A 19,468-nucleotide genomic window follows, 5' to 3' on the forward strand; every position below is an offset into this window, starting at 1 on the left:
GAAGCGGTGACGCGCATGAGCACTTTATATACATATGCTGTTTTGCAGCATCTCTCCAGTTGTTATTAAGCTCTTTCGTCGCTTCCGTTTTCTAGGTTCCTTTCGGTTTCTCTTGTTCCTGCCTGCGGTGCGTGGTCCGCATTGCAATGTGGGACTACGTGGACTGTTGGTCCGCGTTAGGTTATTTGTTATTGTTGGCGGGATTTATATTTGCGGTGGTAAGTATTAGCTGTATTTCCTGCTTGCCTTTACGTCCCAATGCTTCCATTTCTGACCTGTGCTAATGATAAATAACCTCGCGTGAAGCAAGCACGACCACTCGAACTTTTTAAATGCTTGCGTTGCTCGTTCTGGGAGCATCTCACTGGTCCCGGCCTATTGCTTTGCGCCCCGGTTTTGTAGATAGTGAAACGTGTCTTCAAGTTTTTCGGTGTATTGTCGCCACGTTTTCTTGGCACTGCTCCATCTACTTGCAGTTTTTCATAACCATTGCCGACTGCTGAGTTCATTGCTACTGACGTTTGTGTACACGCCACGCTGAACCATTTCTCTCCCTCTCTCTCTTGTTTGTAGCTGTGCGTCTTTCTCTATGCCACCTCATCGAGAATACCGTTAATCATTCGGTACTCCGAGGAATTTAATTTCAAAGACCCTTCCCAACCTGGCCAGACTTTTCGGTACCCTCACCTCGGAGATGAACCAAGCATCGAGCTCTCCGTCATCGTCCCTGCATACGAAGAAGAGAAACGCCGTAAGTGAAGGAGGTCGTTATGCGAGCTCATTTACGAGTATCGCGCAACCGTGTGAAAGTAAATTTCCGAATGCCCCTTTCATGTCGAAATATTGCATCGCCGCCGTGTCTTTATTTATCTCTTTTTTTTTTTTCCAGTTCCCCCTATGCTTGACGAGTGCCTGGAGTATTTGCAGGCCAGAAAGGTATGAAAACACTTTATGTGCGGGTGAAAATTAACAAGTTTGCTCAGTGTAGGATAGTTTGAAATGCATTCATTTGTTCTACCTCCAGGTGGATGTTGGTCTTGTCACCAAGTTTTACATTTTTCTTATCACGACCATTCTTGACATTACCGAATATTTTTCTCAACTATAGAAGAGGGACCCGAACTTCACCTATGAAGTGATCATCGTCGATGATGGTAGCCGGGATCGAACAACGTCTGTTGGCTTGCAGTACAGCCTCAAGTATGGAACCGAGAATGTACGGGTCCTGACGCTGGCCAAGAACCGTGGAAAGGGTGGTGCCGTGCGCATGGTTTGTAATGTTTCTTTTCAGTCCATAAAGACACATGCACATGTCGTTGCCTAGCTTTATCGCACACTGTGACCCAGATCTGTATGCTTGTGTTGCATCCCAACCAACACAATACTTTGCGTGTGTCACTGTTTTAGTTTTTATGTGATCTTTTAAACATTTTTATTTGGAAGATCACCTCTAGGTAGTACAATGCAGTTTACGACATAACACAAAAAGTCTCGTCGCACATTTACAGAGAAGTTTGTTTCGCGCATAATGTCTAGCGTGGATGAGTGAAACGATCTGAACATCCAGTGTTGCAAATCAGGAGAGCGACCCAGATGATCACCACCTTCTTTGTAGTCAAAATGACATTTGCAAAAATGACGTTGGAGTCAACATTATCCAGAGATATCTGCAAACCGACAGACAATGATGCCAAAGAGGACCCAAGTTTTTCAGATTCCTTGCCCTCAAGATATTTCCAATAAGAGAGCAGTAGCAGCACTATTCATCAACCATTGCCGCTTTCATGAGATTAACATTAGTATGTGGAGCATGTATGGGTCACAATACAATGTAACAGAAATGCTTACATTGCTAATAAAAGTACCTGCCTATCAATAACTTTAAAACATTTTGTGTGTGGCAAGAAATCATGCCCCTGACGCTATTCTCATTCCAGGGGATGCTTAGTGCCAGAGGAAAGCGCCTGCTATTTGCTGATGCTGACGGTGCGACCAAGTTCTCTGATCTGGATAAGCTTGAAGACGTGGCGAATGAGCTACTCAAGCAGGCAAGCTAATAATTTTCCAGCCCACTGCTTTTACATAGTAATAGTATAGTAGTACTACTAGTAGTGATCAGAAGCGTAGCCAGAAATTGTTTTCAGGGGGGGTTCAACCATCATTTTTGTATGTTCGTGCATGCATTTGTATGTGTGCATGTATATATGCACATACAAAATCGAAAAATTTCGGGGGGGGGGGGGGTGTTTCAACCTCCCCCCCCCTGGCTACGCCCCTGGTAGTGGTGTGTCAATAATTCATAGTGAGCCTGCCTGCTGTCCTGCCTGTTTATCCTGTGGACACTTCTCATTCTTCCTGCAGAGCACTAACGTGGTTGTAGTTGGATCACGTGCCCATTTGGAGAAGGATAGTATTGCCGAGGTAAGTTGCATTTTGATGGTGGTCTCCCGAACGCTTTGGATACCTGCCTATTCACACTTAAATGCATGGGCCACTGTGAACGGCTGCAGCAGTGCCACCTACACATTTGTTTATAGTATCTGTCATTGCTAGCGTAAAAACCACTCAGGATCATTATTGCTGTTCAAGTTAGTTATTTATCAAATGGCATGTTGCAAAAATTTGAAAAACTCATTTTTCGTTTAAGTGCCCCGGTAAGATTTTGAAGGTAGTATCTCCATGAAATTGCAACAAGTTACCGCCTTCTTATAATCATTGTCGTAACATCTGTTTTTTTATTGACCTAAACACAGAGATGAAGATGTATTGTCATGTGGTAGCCAGGAGTTCTGATGTGCATCCTGTATTTTCATATCATCGTGCAGTATTCAAAAGGCTGCTTTTCATCACCTATGATGAAAATAGTGGCCTAGATCAAATTGGCGGACAGTTTACCATTATGCACCTGAATCACTAACACACAGTTTCGCATGCATCCGACTGTGGTCGGGTACAACTCTAGAAGGCAGTGGCATTTCTGCCTCAATGGCAGATGCACACTAGCCTGCACCAATGAGTTTGCACTCTAGACTGATGGAACAAGCTGCTCGATCGTTGCACCGCCCTCAGAGAGCATCGCCGAGTACATGAGTGGGACTATTTCTTTCATCCAGAGGCAATCGGCTGCCTCGCTTCGGTCATCTGGCAGGGGCCTCTCCTGCCTTCTTAACTTGTATCCAACTATAGTAAATCAGAAAAAATGTGTTGAGTGATCACATTGTATTGATTTTGAAAAGGAGTTGAATCAATATCGATAAAGGTACCAAATTGGATGCCTGAGCAGGATAAACTGCAAACAACATCTGGAAAGGTGGTCTTGTACTTTACCCTTCAGTTTTACTGCTCCTTGCCAGACATTGTAAACATGTAGGAGGCTATGGTAGGATACCTATTAATGGTTTCCATGTCATTTATCTGCTGCTGTTCTGTTCCTTTATTGCAGAGGTCGATATTTAGGACACTCCTTATGTATGGATTCCATTTCCTTGTTTGGCTATTTACTGTGAGGGGTGTTGCGGACACACAGTGCGGTTTCAAGCTTTTCAGTCGGGAAGCAGCAACGCACCTGTTCACCTCACTGCATGTAGAGAGGTGGTAAGAGACGTCACGTTTTCTGCTTCGCAAGAAAGAAATTGTTGTCGTACGAATGCTCGATGCACCTTAATTTTAACTTGTACCGATTAAATTGATTTCAGGGCTTTTGACGTCGAGATCCTGTACATAGCGCAAGCACTGAAGTTTCCTATAGCCGAGGTTGCCGTTCGCTGGACGGAGATTGAAGGTTTGTCTTTTGAATGTTATTTCGTTGCTCTTTTAGAGATGGTAATATTTCTCCTATTAAGCCCTGCTACAAATGAATGAAAGCTACACTGCTTCGGGTGTAAAAGCATGTGGCAGTGTACCGTGGCCATCATTCTTGAATCAAAGCCCTCCTTGGAACCTCTATGGCATAGTGCTATAGAGCTTGAGATTGTAAGTTTGATGCCGGACATGGACAGCTGCATTTCGATGGGGGCAAAACTAAAAAATGCTCATTCAAGTGCATATCAAAGAACTCCGTGTGGTCTAAACTGATATGGAGTTCCCTCCCCACTACTCCATGCCTCATGAATGAAAGAAGGGGAATTTTTTCGAGAGGCTCGTTTCTTTGTTAGTATTAACCAAATAAATCCAATGGACAGTTAGGCCAAGGAAAGCATAGGAGACATTAACTGTTGTCTTTAACTGTAGTGCAGTAATTATGACGTAAATTGAAATGAATTAAAACAGACAAAAAATCGCCCTTTCCGTTAGTGGGATCCGGGTTAGAATCAGATGGTGGTTTTTGTATGTAAAACCCTGTATTTTTTATTTCACTTTATCGGCTAGTCATAAATGGTGGATCACAGGAAAGGAATGCTTGCAGTATACTTGCCCCCGGACAATTTTCTTTGAAACCCCACTGCTATTAATTCATTCTTTAAAAAATATATTGACATTTTATTTCAATTCACATAGAATAGGGCTTCAGAAATTGCTATTCATAACCTTCAGATGTTCATTCCATTGTCAAACTTGTCCCATTGAAAATGCACATGCTCTTTTTTGCTACCCTCTGACTTGCAGGGTCGAAAGTTGTGCCCGTCTGGACATGGATCGAGATGGGTCGGGACCTTTTTCTCATCTGGTTACGATACAAGATTGGTGCCTGGTCTATTGCAGCACAGCCAAACAAGCTGAAATGAGTGATACTAGTCTGTGATTTAGTTCATTTTTATACGCCCCCCCCCCCTCTTTTTCTTACACGCTCTTGTAATGTGTATATTTTGAAGTGCAGTGTGCTGGAACATGATCTGCGCTGGTAAATAAATGGTTTTCTCAAGATAAACCATGGTCATTCATAGGTGGCCTTGTGTAATACTTTCTTGGAAAGCACACAACATATCTGTACCTTGGCAGCACAAACAAAAAAAATCAGCTGCACATTTAGCTACTGCAACTTCATTGAAATGTATCAAGGGAGGATGAGAGCATGATTTCAAATCTCATTATCTTATGCACAAATTTGTCTGGTCGTATTCGTAGACAAAGCAAACATGCATTTAGTATGCTTGAGATTTTGTTTTCTGGACCTCAGCTAGTCTTTTCTAAGAAATAAAAAAACGTAAGAAGTATTCTCTACCTGGAATTCATAATGAAACAAGGAATGTCTGATGGACATTGTCTTTCATGGCCCTTCCAATATAAAGGCCTCGTGTATACCTTACCTCGATTCATGCTGGACGTTACATCTTGGCTCTATACATGATTTCATCCAGTGTCTAGTGTTTAACATACTCTTGAAGGTTCACTGAGGCAACTCATTATATCCATGTTTGGGAAGCAACAACATTTATGGGCACAACAAAATGGAATTCCGAGAGCACACGTGGGCTACAGAAATCAAAGGCATGTTGCAAACCACACATGTCGCACCTTGTGGCAAAGTTTTTGTGAAGAAAGGAGTACACACGTCATAAGAGAAGTATAGGCAGCTGTTCCTTTTGCACCTGTTATCAACAATCCCGATAGAAATTCCAGAAGGTGAGTAAACTCGACGCTTCTTTTTTTTTTTTTTATGTCGTGCGTGCGTGTTCGCCAAGAGCAAGACGACTACGTGCGTCACGCACGCCCTTCCTTCTTTACTCGGAGAAATTATTATGTCTTTTCAACTAAGTGAAACACGCCATCGTCGATAAAGGGCAAAAATGCCCTTTCAGTTTTCGCGATGCGATTCCCGCGAACGATTGCTGACTCTGTGGCCTTAGCTGTGGCCTAATCTGGAAAAGGTTGTTTTGAGCGTGGTTTTGAGCATGGTGTTCACGGGCTTCAAGATACCGTAGTAATCTCTGGCAAGTATCAAAGACGTCATGCGATAGACGTCAGACTCTGGAGTTTCCAAGATGTGTGGCGCCACCTGTCGGAGAAGTATTGAGTAGTGCATAGACCGACTCTCTCGCACAGTTTGTTATGGGACCAGGTGCAACTAGCGAGTACGAAACAACTATTGAGCCTAATATCGCGTGTGTTTGCGCATTTAGCACTCAGAACGAGAGCTGTGAATTGCTCTCCGCTAGTCGGACGCGCCACCGAACCGTCGTGAAGTGCTTGCTGGATCACTCGCCTGAACGACGGCGAAAACAGCAGCAGACGAGAGCCCTCCGCACGCTACGAAGAAACTCCGCAAAAGACGCACTGTTGCGTTTTGAATTGCCACGGACGTAAAAGGCTGAATAACAATGTTCAGTTTTACCGATTTCCATAGTTGTCGTACGAAGAAGAAAGGCGAGAGCGCTGGATACGGGCCGTTGCGAGCGTGTTGGGTAAGCGAAGTACCCGCGTTCTCCACAGCCGGTGGCATGAATGTGTGGCTCTGCTGTTGTTTTGCGTAGCCCTGATGCAAAACCGTGGTAACCTTGACTATGAAGCTCAGCAGAGGCTCTGACCGCGGTGCTTGTCGTGTAACACGAAGTGAGCAGCTAGAGGCAGACTGGAGACGCGTGATACGCACACCGCGACGAGTTTGTTCGTCACAACACAGCATCGCGGACGTACGTACGTTTTGAAGGCTCAGAGTTCTGGTTCTAACTAGCTGACACCACGTGCGTCATACAAGTAAATCGCAGAATGTTGGTCGTGACCCCCTTCAGGTTTGTTTCGCCCGTGTCCTCCGCGGTTGTCGTAGCTATCTCGGAGGCCACGGTTTCGCCTTTGATTGTAACCCGCGAAAGTGGACACGCACGTATCCCCATTTGCAGTACATACAAACGGAAGACGACCACCAAGAGACCATTTGAGGATGCGTAATAAAACACTCCAATGCACAGGAAGCGAGAGATGAATTAAGGGAGAATACAACTGAAAAGGCGAAAATCGCCGGAGCCATTCGCCCTTGATGAACCGAGTTTTCTACCACTGATCGTAAGATGCATAGCTAAGTAGATTGATCGTGTATGTAGGTACTTTATCGCTGTGGCATACGTATATACCCAATTTTAACGCATTTAGGCTCTAGAGAACGGATGTCGGAGGGCTTGCCTCGAACTCGGTGTCGTGTGATGCTCGCTTGTACTTGCGAGTTGCAGCGCGCGGGAATAACTAAAACTTATTTTGCATTGTACTCGCGGTTCGCTTTGATCAGCTTCCTTTGTTTCTGAAGCGTGGATTGGCGGAAGAAGCTTTCCAGGTCCTTGATTTTCAGGAAATCGCGCCTCGACACCAACGAAAGAGGAGGGTTATATTGAGGCCTATGCACATTCGCTTGCGGGCGGCTCTCCTTGCACTACCCAGTTAGTGCCAGGGCTACGATGAGGGCGCTGGTGGCGGTGTTTTTCGCAGCGCCGCCTGGGCAGAGTCTGACGTCTATAATGGCGCCCGATGAGCTGTCGACATGCTGTCGAGGCGTAGACGTGGCGTAGACCATGGGTCCATGGTCTCGCAGGATGAAGCTCTATGGCGCAGACATAGGGTTACTACAACTCAAAGTACGACTAAAGTTTGGATGTATCATAATCACATAGACATAGTTTCCTCAGAGAAGGTTTCCTTGTTAAGTTTTACACAGTTTCTTGCAATGCGACTTCTTCAACTCCACTCGGGGTGCGTTCTAAACAAGCCACGTTGGACTATTTCACATGCTCAAGACGAAATGGCTGCGGCCACGAAGGGACAAGCTTACGCTATCGTAGTTTACTTCGCGGTTTACTTATTTGGAGCAAATACCACACAGGCAAAGACTGCTGGCAAGCGCTAAAGTGGCAGTGTCATCATCATCGTGCTGATGATGGCGCATCCAGCAAGGCGCTTGCGTGTGTGAACTGAAAAACTGAACTGTTCGTGCGCTTAGTAAGCTCGGTGAGTTTTCGTTCGTAACATTTGAATCAACTGGCAGAATGAATATGTAATATATGAAGTATTCCTTTGCTCTCTAAGCTGTGCTCTACGTGTGCGCGATTACTACGTTTCCCTAGACTGCGTTGCCTCTGATAACCACTCGTGTTATGCAATGAAAACAAAAAAAATAGTTGTCGTCCGAAGGGTCCCAAGTGGACCTGGTTCGTTTAATGTATCGAATCTGTCTTTCTTCTTAAAGGTGAAAGCAAAGGGGACGACGAAATGGACTTCCAACATCGTCCCGGCGGTAAGACCGGCTCCGGAGGCGTCGCGTCATGGTCGGAGTCGAACAGAGACCGGAGGGAGCGGCTCCGACAGCTTGCCCTCGAAACTATCGACCTTCAAAAGGACCCCTACTTCATGAAAAATCACTTGGGTAAGCGCAGTTCTAGTCATTGACATAATTGCGTAAGTATTGTAAGAAAGTACACGTTAACATTGTGTTCCTTTGTATCTTCATGAAATGAGGCCACCCAGTAATGTTATATGCTTTGCCGAGGCTGTAAATTTTGTAAAATTATTGATTGCAGAGGTACAACATTTGCAATCAATTGAAATTCTGTTTGTACCTGCGTTTGTTTTCTCCCGTCATCAGGGTTTGCATACTACCATAAATGTGCCGTCATTCTTTACGAATAGGATTTCTTGTTATATTGGGGTTACTCTTTTAATTTAGAGTTTGTTTGATATGTTTTGCATGTAACTTGAACACCTACCGCTGAGACAGCCCAAATCCGCTCACAAGCCACTGGCTGCACAACCTGTGCACTTAGATTTAAGTACATGTTAAGGAACCCCAGGTGCTCGAAATTTCCTGAGCCCTCCACTACGGCGTCCTTCATAATCATATTGTGGTTTTGGGACGTTAAACCACAACAATTATTATTACTAGCTGCACAAGCCACTGGCTTGTGCACACTGGATATCCGTTTGCGTAGATATACATTTTATGCAATGAAGCTTTGATTGTTGCTATCATCAGTCGGTCTATGTCACACAAGTTCACACTGTTTTCCAGAACATCTATTGCACTGTATGTTAGAAGCAGATGCAAATCCTTTCCTTCATTTTGTCTTATTACTTTGCAATGTTCTTTTGTTGCAGGTTCTTATGAGTGTAAACTGTGCCTGACATTGCACAATAACGAAGGCAGTTACCTGGCCCACACGCAAGGCAAAAAACACCAGGCCAACCTTGCGCGCCGAGCAGCCAAGGAAGCCAAAGATTCTCCTATACAGCCCGCACCAGCAAAGCCGCGTGTCGACATCAAGAAATTCGTGAAAATTGGACGACCAGGCTACAGAGTCACCAAGGTAAGATGGCGCAGGTGTGTTTTGCAGTTACGATAAAATGGTGTTATTTGGTCCACATTTTGGCCAGTCCTGCTGGGATTCAACTGATTCAACTTCTTTGCTCTGAACGAAACTTCAAAGGCAGGAGAGTGATCCTCCCAGGCAGGTAGTAACGACAGGCTGCACTAAAATCTGTTGAACGCTGCTGTTGGTGGACTGGTTCTTCCATTTTGCAAAAAAAAAAAAAGATAAATAGAAAAGTAGCCACAACAATGATGCAGTTGTATACAAACATCATGAAGTGTGAACTCTAAAATTTGGGTGCGATTAAGTAAGTGATAAGAAGCATTTTGATGTAAATACTTGGCTCTCTGTATTTCCATCTTGCGCATTTGTAGAATGTTGTCTTTAGTTGTGTACAATAGAAAGAGAATGTGTTGTCAACACACTAATCTCATGGTGGCCTTTTGTGAAGAAAAGGTATGAACTCTCATTTCCAGTGAGTGACTCATATTGTGCGTTCTAGCGCATTTGTGGCTGAGCATTTCTGTGATCATCCATTATAAAATCACTTGATGCACCTTATGCAATTATTGCTTTGATTCCGACAAAACAAACCTAGTATTAGGGATAACGTTGCATAACTTGCAACTCTGACAGTAGTCGATAAAACATAGCCGCCGTGATCTTGGCGTATAATATTTCATGTTGTATTCACTCTACACTGCACACGTATGCAAATTTGGCAGATTGAAACATATGCATTTCGTTTCTATGGCAAAATGTTCAAAAGTGCCTCGAACCAAGAGTTTGAGAACTGTTAACTAAAATCGCTGATTTCTTCATTTTATCTGCGATACTGTGCAGCAAAGGGATGGCGACACTGGTCAGCAGTCCTTGCTGTTTCAAGTGGACTACCCAGAAGTCAATGACAATGTGGTGCCTCGGCATCGATTCATGTCAGCCTATGAACAGAAGGTGGAGCCGCCGGACAAAAAGTGGCAGTACTTGCTTTTCGCAGCTGAGCCCTATGAAACCATCGCCTTTAAGGTGAGTATCTGTTGGAAAAGCAAACCCTACACTTGATGCACCGACTAAACGTGACTGCAGCCATAGAGTGATGGATGCAACCGAAGACAAAAGTGGACATCAAACATAAGACGCATTGAATGCATCTGGCAAATGAAGACGATTGCTTTTTTGGGGAGATATATAGGCACAGCCATTGAATGTCGTCTCTGCACCCTGTTATCCTAATGTAACATCTTTCCCAAGAAAATATTTTTTAAATTTGGTCAGCTACGCACGAACTGACATGCATAGGTTTTTTTTTAAATGTTAAAGATTGCAATAAATGGTGAGTGCAATGTAGCTATAGAAATTTCAGGAAAATTCATACGGTGACGAGTCTGTGCCTGTTATCTTGACTCCAGTGCCATTGGAGCTGTATAAAATTCCTGAACTCTTTTTAAATGCGAAGCATTTCTTAGCGAACCTTTGTCACTTTGAGCGTTTCTATCTACGTACCTATCTATCTAGCCGCCTACATCTGGGTGTTCTCGTGATCGCCCCCTTAGCTTGGTGTAGACCAAAATTGGCATGGGAGGGTAAAAGGATTTCACGAATACGACTGTCTGGTTATGACATGAATAACTTGAAAATCCCGTCGTCAAACCCTTTCCTCCAGACATGTGTGGCACATACCAGTTTACCTCGGGCCACAGTGTACAGGTATGCGCCACAGGTGATTGACAGTCTATATCTACCCAGGAACGGCGAGAACAGACATTGGTAACTTAAATGCGAGAGTTAAGAAAAACCGACATCGGCAGCGTTGCCCCAACGAATAGAAAGAATGAAAATAAGGATCCCAGCAGGAATCAAACCCAAGAATTCTGTGTGGCAGTCAGGTATTCTACCACAGAGCCACGCCAGGTCTATAAACTGGTTTGGAAAAACAGCCTATGCAGGCGTAATGTCGGTGTAACGTCAATTGTGGTTGTGGTGCTGGCTATCTAATTTTGCAAGAAAGCAGTAAACACTGCATGATACTCCTACGATGTGTACTCCTACGATACAGGCGTCATATCAGATTAACGTCGGTGGTTCCAGTGTAAGCTCCGCTTTTATAGAATTCTAACAAACATTGAATTTGTATTCCTATGATTCAGCAAGCTATACTGAAGCATTGCTCGACCTTGCCTCGTGCTGACCGAGGATGATGCCAGATTGATTGACAGCCACTTTGTAGACTAGGCTACGTAGGCCACATACGCCCAGGTAGTCTACGATTACGACAACCGCCATCCACTGATGTTGGTCTACGTAGCACTATCCAGGCCTGCCATTCTCAACGGCCTATATCGACAGACAATTTGTCAACGAAATGGCCGAGGCATTCACAATTTCCAACAGCTGTACTATACCTCATACTTCACTACACATGAACCCCTCGTCACCGCTGTCACGACCGGATCCGATAACAAGACCAGTTGCTGGTGCTCACTGACCGCGGTGATGTTGACCTTGTTCAAGAACTGTCAAGAACCTCTACCACGCATGCACACTGGGTTCGTGAAACGTGCGTGCGTTCTCCATCATAAGGGACAAGTAGTAAGCACTACATATCAGCTTACCGCTTCTGGTGTTGGTAATGCCCACTTTGCCATTGGCAGCGTTACCCATCTGTAAACAACTTATTATATAACACATATGCGGCTCTTCAACATATATGTGTGCGTATAAAATTTATACAAATCTTTAGCGTCAATTTGTAACGTTTCGCTCATTAAAAAAATTACGCCACAGTCACCTTCCCGCCGCATGCTTCGCATAACATCGACTCCCACGGTACGTGAGATCTGCCTAATTTTTTTCTCTCTCTCTTTTTGCATTGCCCTGTTCAGTTTTAAACACAGAGTCTGTCATACTTTTACTGCATAAGTGAGCTGTATTCATCGTTTACAGAACCTTCTTTGTATTTCATCGCCAGAAAAAGTCTGTCAAATTGTGTGCCTTAACTGCAATTCTGATGACATCATAAATATTTTAGTATTTTCTTGTGTCTAATTTTCGTGTGAGACCACACCAGGTGCCACTTGCTTCGACGATGAACATGCTTGCTGTCATGTGCATCATAATTCATACTATGTCGAGAATTTATTCAAACCGAGCAGATTCTGTCAAAACCCTTCTCATTAAGCAACTGTAGTGAAAGATCTTTTATAGTTCTTTAACACTACCTGGCCTACTGCACTTGAATGTACAACGAACAGGCTGGCTAGTGGTATTTTGCGACTTTCACATGATCTAGTTTAATTCTCTTCACTGTTCCTTGAATGGTGTTAAAGGTATACTAAAGAGGAAAACCAATCTTTCTGGTATTTGTAAATTACTTTTTCACAATACCAAACTCGCCACGCTTGCCATGAGAAGACACTTGGTAAGCGAGAAAATTTGCAGAATGAAAATGCCGGTGGCGACACCACTTTGAATTTCCCGCACCATCGCCACGACGTCATAGATTATAGGTGGCTTCTACTAGGGCCTATGTAGTTCCTATTCAGTAAAAATGAAGTATATTGTCATCAGATGGGGCCAGAGGCTTAACATAACATGGCCCACATTTGAGAAAATTTCGTTGGGCCAATGTCACCAAAATACAGAAAATTCACACTTTGAAGTCCGTAACATCATGCGCAGAAATTTCGGTGCTGAATTTAAAAATGAGACTTTTACCTTCATTTTCTCCTTTGCCTAGTAAAGCTATATGATAATAAAATTAAGGACATTACAGTTTTCAGAGTAACATTGATCAATGTAAACCAATTCATTGTTTAACTGAAGGTGTCCCCTTAAAACTTGCTGTGTTTTAAGCTGGGCAGAGAGGGAAGGTGCGCATCTGAATGCCGAGCTGCATGGTTTGACAGTGAAAAAAAAAATAAGTGAAAGTGGTATTTTGTGACAACATTGCAGGTGCCAAGCAGAGAGGTGGACAAGTCCGAGGGCAGGTTCTGGACTCTCTGGAACCGAGACAGCAAGCAGTTTTTTCTGCAGTTCAGCTTCAAGTTGGAAGCCAAGCCAAAGCTCCCAACTCTCACCAGTCATGGCTTGCCAAGCCTCGCACCGCCACCACCGCCGCCTCCTTCTGGAGGCAACTAACTCGGGAGCCATGGAATAAATGTGGCATTCTCACTCATTCCGTGAAATGTCTCAGTGCTAAGCCAAGCGTTCTGGTAGTTACTGTGTCTCGAAAGACTGTGCACTGTTTCTACCGCAGCTGCAATACCAGACATCATTTGTTCTTGAGTATACTGGTTATGATGGATGGTAAATACAGTACACACAGTAGTATGCCCCAAAAGAAAACGACTGGCAAGTATGAGGAAATACGGGGGACGAGATGTATGTGGTTAAGAACCTTCAACAGAGTTTGCCGACTAGTGTGTAGTGCGAAATTAAGCTGCTGCTTTCTGCATCGCGATACTGACTGTAGGTATTCTTTCATTGTGCTGAAACTCCATAAAGGCATAGCGATTATGCTCGGTTTCAGTTAGTTTCAGTGACACTAGGAGGCTACAGAGGTGATTGCTTTTGCATGTCTTTTGTGAAAGACAAAAGATATAGATTGATATATGAAGAAGTGGCATTACTGTAACAATTCTCACTGCCATTTGGGTTGTAAAGCCTCTTTACTGGTTTTGCAATTATCCTAATCTGATTGATTGGCCTCCTGTGGTCATGTTGAAACACGATTATGTTGTATTCTAGAGACCTGAACTTGCAGTGCTAGCCATCCTTTGCCAGGGACTGCGGGAAATAGTGAGAGCAACCACCACAACGACGACGACAACTTATAAGCTTTTAAATACTCGAGGTTTTCTCCACAGAAACCACGAAGCAAGAGAGCAGGTGACAGCCATCTTTGAAAGTACTCAACACCAAAAGCTGCCCATCACAGCATTGATGTCACAGTGCATTTGTTTGCAATGCGGTGCCCATTAATATAAACATGCTACACATTTAGAGTGTAGCTCTGTAGTGTAAGCTACACGAAACTATGACCATACTAAAGGGTTCATGAATTGAATCCCTAGACCAAAAATTTAGTCCATTTAGGTAACAATAGAGCATAAGCGAAAGCCTGTGCTCTCCATGCAGCACTAATTAAAATTTCTCACTCAATTGCATTGTTACTTCCTATATGCCGAGACATGGTCGACGAGGTGTTGGTGATTCACCATTAACTTCAACATTCATTGTTCACTCTTAATTCACGTTTGATTCATTAAACATTTATTCCACATATGCTTCACCATTCATTCCAACTTCACCCACCTAACTTTTTGTACCATCAGTGTTCACGCTGCCGGACTTTGACTTGTGAGCCATACAGGGCTTTCACCTTTACAATGGCAACCAGAACATTATGTGCTTTGTAAACATTGTCTTGGATCAGCCAAGTTTTTCATCAAGAAATGCTACAAGAGTCTCTTTGGGCAAGATGCGTTGATCCTGACAAGAGCACTAACAGTTTCAGCATGCTCTAGCCACTACAGGTACCCTACGGAGAGAGCTGCAAAACAGGCAACATAACTTCAAGGGCTGCATTGAGTAGCCGTGTTCACCTTCAGCTGCAGATGACGACAAAGCAAGAAAAACATGAGGTGAGCACCAAGTGTTCTGTGTTAATTCGTCACAACGCCACCCAACCTTCTCGCAAAGTTTTCTCCTAAACACTTGCAGCATGACATTTAAGACATGAGGGAACCATAACATATTACAAAAGTTCTCGTCTCTGTTCCCACTTTTTATCAGTCACTGTGCTTATAGATTCTACAGTCTGCAAGTCAATTCATAAAGTATGAAATAAACAGTCTTGGCACTTGTTCTAATTTGTATGCTACAGCAACAATGCTGTCAAAGGATAACTAAAATAGCTGTACAAAACTGAACTGCTTTTGCGAGAACTGTCATAGTGGCACACCTGTAATTCTGCACCCAGAAGCAGTGTTAAATCAGCATTGATGAAGCTACTCACACCGATGAATAAACAATCATGATTTTATTCTTATGTACACAACTTTTTTTTTTTTTTCAGAATAGCACATGAACATATATAATGTGTATATATGTATACTATGTACAAAAGGAAGCAGTTAGATGGCATATATACAGGAAGTGATGAGGGATGTGGTGATTGAGAGATGATAGAGCTAACTGCGTTCCACGGGGCGAAGATGGGCACCGGCTTCGCGCAACACACAGCACGCGGTCAACAATGTTCACCGGATTCAGCATGGGTCAGAACCGTTCTTCTGATCGAGCTTGTTCTTGTTGTTCTTGACCATGTAGATGAAAAATGTGATGGCTTCCTTCTCTGCAATGGGGATGGTCCTGAAGTGCCGTGCCAAAGTCTGCACGGAGGAGAGAAACAAACATTATGACGCTGCGCAGTACTACAGCTGAACATCACAATTCGTTGTGAATGAAATGCCGATATCGGTCAAAGTCCTGCGTTTCACTTAGCATGACATCCTCAGGAATAAAGTATGTTATCAACCCACTAAGAGGCCAAAGAAAGCAAGGATAAATTATATAAAAATACACAATGCAGAATACACCGTGCAAGAATTTTGTGAAGTATTTGGGGGGACGTCCTAAATCATTTAAACAAGCATCAAATACAACTACTTGTTTTTAGGAGCAAAAAAACAAAAAAAACACAAGCTGTCTATTTATGCGTCATCTCTATTGCATAACAAGGCTGTACTTTTTATCTCCTTCCAACAACAACACCGATAATGCACACACACTACTGATAAGACAAGACAGGCCGAATGGCGGTATGGTCAGCCAGCCACATTGGCGAGACAAGCATACTGGCCAACTTTGTAAAACCACAGTGCTATTCAGATAACTTACACAAGCATTTACTAGAATAGTTATGTACAGCAAGGAAGCTGAGAGTCCCCCCCCCCCTCCCCCCACAATGGGTGCCTCAAAACCATGATTTTGGCACATAAAACAATGCAAGTAATTTTTTTATCATTTAAGTCTCAAGAATGTTTACTAATCTGCAATGGCCAAATGTTGGAAAATACTTTAATAATTCATAAATGTTGCGGTTTTACGCCCCAAAAGCACCATATGATTATGAGGGACGACTTAGTGGAGGGCTCCAGAAATTTTGACCATACGGTGTTCTTACCATATGGTGACCATGTGGTAACGTGCACCTAAATGTAAGTACAAGGAAAATACTTTTATACAACACTGACATAGAATTCCTTGCACATCATTGCATCATTAAAAAAATTTGTTTAACTTAAAAGTCGCCACTTCTTAATATAACTTTGAAAATAAATTTAACCGGAAAGTAGCTAACACAGCAAACTTGATTAATTTTCTAAAGTGGAGATGGGCTGTCAAACATACAAAACAACATACCATATGCTGCAAATTACGACTTATATGGAGGAAAGAAATCATAAAAAAATTGTCAGCCAATTTCACAGCAAAGGAAAGAAAATCATTTCACTGTGGTCTTATTAATGCATGTTCACTGCTACAGCCAATGCAAAATTCCCAATGTACCTTATTTTTATTATGCAAACAATGCACTCACATCAGCCAGCTCCGCCTTGTTGAGCCCAGGCCGCATGGGGACCTTGTAGTGCCGCTTGTACCTTCGCAGCGTATTGACCTGAAGCTGGAACAGATCCACCTGCAATTATGCAGAAGACATGCTTGCAAAACAACCGTGGCTATTCAAACACACAGGGCCCTGTTGCGAGCAAGTTGCTTGGGCTACTCGGAAAAGCCATGGCGACAGTTTTAGATAAGTGCGGCTCATGTGTGGCAGGACACGCCTTGACATCCCAACACATGCATTTATTCAGTTATTCAGTGCAAATAGGAGTGCCCAATCGTCTGTAATCTCACCCGTCTGAAATTGGACAGCTTAAGTTTATCCAGAAGTAGCAGATGAGTAAACATGCAACGTCACATGCAAGCTGCCCCAAACTGTACTACTGACTGAAGTCGCATTGAAAAGTGCGCTTCCGCAGAGCCACGTACCTGATATTTATATAAGCATGAGGAATGCAGCACAGCAGAACACTTCGTGCAAATAAAGCTCAACACACTGCAGCAGGCATACAGGTATGTAACATAACTGTGACAACGCTATATTCATAGGATAAGTTTTGTCCCTGCACTGTCAGAAGTTATGGTAGTCTCATCATTAGTGCCATCACAATACTGCTAATGACAGAGTGGTGAACAGAACCAAATGGGAAAATGAGCAGCTACGCACAGTAGGTGTGCTAATGAAAGACTAAATATCACTGTTTCCAGCATGCCTTAATCAGTGAATTAGCTAGCAGATCATATGCAGCTTGAACCTTCACAGAAATGAACTTGCCTCAGGAATGTCCATTTCTTGCTCGTTGGAACCATTGTCGTCTTCACTGTCCTTGCGCTTCCTCTTGGTGCGCACGCTTTGGATGACACCTTTGTGGTAGTCGCAGATGTACAGGTGCCGCGCCTGTAAGCAATTAAAAAAAGAGAGAAAACAAAACTTGGTTAGGTACAATGCTGCGCGACGTGATCGCGTGTCAGCTGCACGCCACCCAACCAAAATCAACGCACTGTTTTTGAAGTGCGGAGGAGAGTCGTGCACTTACCCTGGGATCGATGTTGAGCTTCAGCTTGCGCTGACCTACTGTCTTCTGGATGCGTTTGCTGTAGCTAGCATTCCCGGCTGGCCGCGTGCAGCGCTCAGAGTCGTCCAAGAGACAGCAGATCTGGTTGTGACCGCTCTGCGTTTCTTCTTCCGTACTAAATCCGTTCATCGGGCCCCTCTGAAACGTACACGAGGTCACAGCACGTCAGGCTAACCACGGCACGGTGGCTTGCATGCCTCCTCGACAGATCACAAAAACCCGCAACACAGCTTTCCCGATGACCTGGCGCCATTGGCATACGGGCAGAAAGTAACGTGTCAAGAACGTTCACTGCAACCTGGGAGTGCCCTTTCGAATGACAGAAACTATGGGCGTGTGTTCTACGTTGTAACAACGTTGGCTGCAAACTACGCAGACTGTTCGCTGGGGGGAAGCAATAAAAAATCGTAGCGCGTGTCAGGCAATCACCGAGATGTAGGCACAGCCGCTAGGCAAAATTTAATCCGCAGACATAGGAGCGATTCCCCGCACGAAATTCTATCGCATTACGCCGGAAGGCGAAACGGCGCCGAGAAAATTCTTTACGATTTATCGGGGGCACTGGTATACGCGAGAAAACTGTGAACGCACGTTCGCAGAACTGAACTGGATGCCCAAATCGCCAGCTGCATGATCAGCTGTACAAAGCAGGGAGGCCACATGTCATGCGAGCCGCGAGTGCCGGCACGAAAAAAAAAAAAAAAAAATAGGTCGCCGCAACGAAGAAAACAAGATGCCGCCCGTTCGCTACGATGGGTGCCTACCGGTGAAGTGTCTGTCACAGGGGTCTTCGGAGCGGAGACCATGCCCTGTTTTCGCAACAGTGGCACGGCGGACGAGAGTTTTGACACCGAGGCGGTGCGAAGCAAGAACGACCTCGACTTTCCGCCGGCGCGACCACGCATGCCAACTGCGGGCATACTACGAGACGTCGGAGAGGGCGCGCTCACGGGAGGGCGACGTCGCTCAGAACGTAGGCCTAACCGGCTGCAACGCACGGAGCTGAAGACACGGCGGCAGCTGATGAGTCGATCGCGACTGCTGTAGGGAAAGGCAATGAGGGCTGCTCGAGCTATCATATGCCAATTGGCGCCAAATCGCAGTGGGCACGACGCTGTGGCTAGCATGTGATTGTGCCGATCGGCGCACGGCTGCGACGACGGGTCGCGGAGCATCGGCAATTTCTCTTACCTTGATGCAGAGACCGAAGTTGTGTCGGTCTTGTCACAGCGACGTAAGAGATGAATAGGGCTGGTAGCTGAGCCGACGGAGTCGGTCCACTCGGTGATGAAGCCAACGTAGCGCACTGCTACCCAGTTTGTTTACACTCGGTGTAGCTGACAGCGCAGAGAACCGGCGTACGAGCAGAGCCTCTCCAAGCGCAGCGCCAGAGAGCGTCGGCGCTGGTGGCGAGGTAGAGGAGGATAGCCCAGGGAAACTGGCGAAACCCTGCTTTGCTGCAAGAGAAGCGCACAGGAGAGCGAGAGCAAATTGCTAAACTAAGCGAAACAAACGTAAAAAAAGTAGCAGAAAGCCGCG

At 44.5% G+C, this 19,468-nt stretch overlaps 3 protein-coding genes across 4 annotated transcripts; 2 read left to right on the top strand and 1 right to left on the bottom strand.

Moving 5' to 3' along the window:
- The first annotated feature begins 67 nt into the window (after positions 1-67).
- Positions 68-4,878, top strand: LOC119382751 (dolichyl-phosphate beta-glucosyltransferase). Its single transcript, XM_037650583.2, has 9 exons — positions 68-218; positions 574-751; positions 890-936; positions 1,109-1,270; positions 1,938-2,048; positions 2,362-2,421; positions 3,443-3,594; positions 3,696-3,781; positions 4,606-4,878. Exons 1-9 carry the CDS (start codon positions 147-149, stop codon positions 4,722-4,724), a joined length of 987 nt encoding a protein of 328 aa, XP_037506511.1. The 5' UTR covers positions 68-146; the 3' UTR covers positions 4,725-4,878.
- Positions 4,879-7,674: 2,796 nt separating this feature from the next.
- On the top strand, positions 7,675-13,401 carry LOC119382754 (splicing factor 3A subunit 2). The gene is made up of 5 exons (XM_049412316.1): positions 7,675-7,875; positions 8,115-8,287; positions 9,016-9,224; positions 10,071-10,253; positions 13,179-13,401. The coding sequence occupies exons 2-5, from the start codon at positions 8,134-8,136 to the stop codon at positions 13,362-13,364; spliced, it is 732 nt and encodes a 243-aa protein (XP_049268273.1). The 5' UTR covers positions 7,675-7,875; positions 8,115-8,133; the 3' UTR covers positions 13,365-13,401.
- A 1,918-nt stretch (positions 13,402-15,319) lies between these two features.
- Positions 15,320-19,400, bottom strand: LOC119382752 (histone deacetylase complex subunit SAP30L). Of its 2 annotated transcripts, none has more exons than XM_037650585.2 (5): positions 19,121-19,400; positions 17,891-18,067; positions 17,629-17,751; positions 16,831-16,929; positions 15,320-15,619 (listed from the first exon to the last, which is right to left on the bottom strand). In XM_037650585.2, exons 2-5 carry the CDS (start codon positions 18,056-18,058, stop codon positions 15,497-15,499), a joined length of 513 nt encoding a protein of 170 aa, XP_037506513.1. In that variant the 5' UTR covers positions 18,059-18,067; positions 19,121-19,400; the 3' UTR covers positions 15,320-15,496. The 2 variants fall into 2 exon arrangements, with proteins under 2 accessions (XP_037506513.1, XP_037506512.1); XM_037650584.2 differs by lacking the exon at positions 19,121-19,400 and adding an exon at positions 18,694-18,922.
- Positions 19,401-19,468: the final 68 nt, after the last annotated feature.

The sequence above is a fragment of the Rhipicephalus sanguineus genome, chromosome 2 (genome assembly GCF_013339695.2).
Source record: "Rhipicephalus sanguineus isolate Rsan-2018 chromosome 2, BIME_Rsan_1.4, whole genome shotgun sequence".
Classification (NCBI taxonomy): Eukaryota; Metazoa; Arthropoda; class Arachnida; order Ixodida; family Ixodidae; genus Rhipicephalus; species Rhipicephalus sanguineus.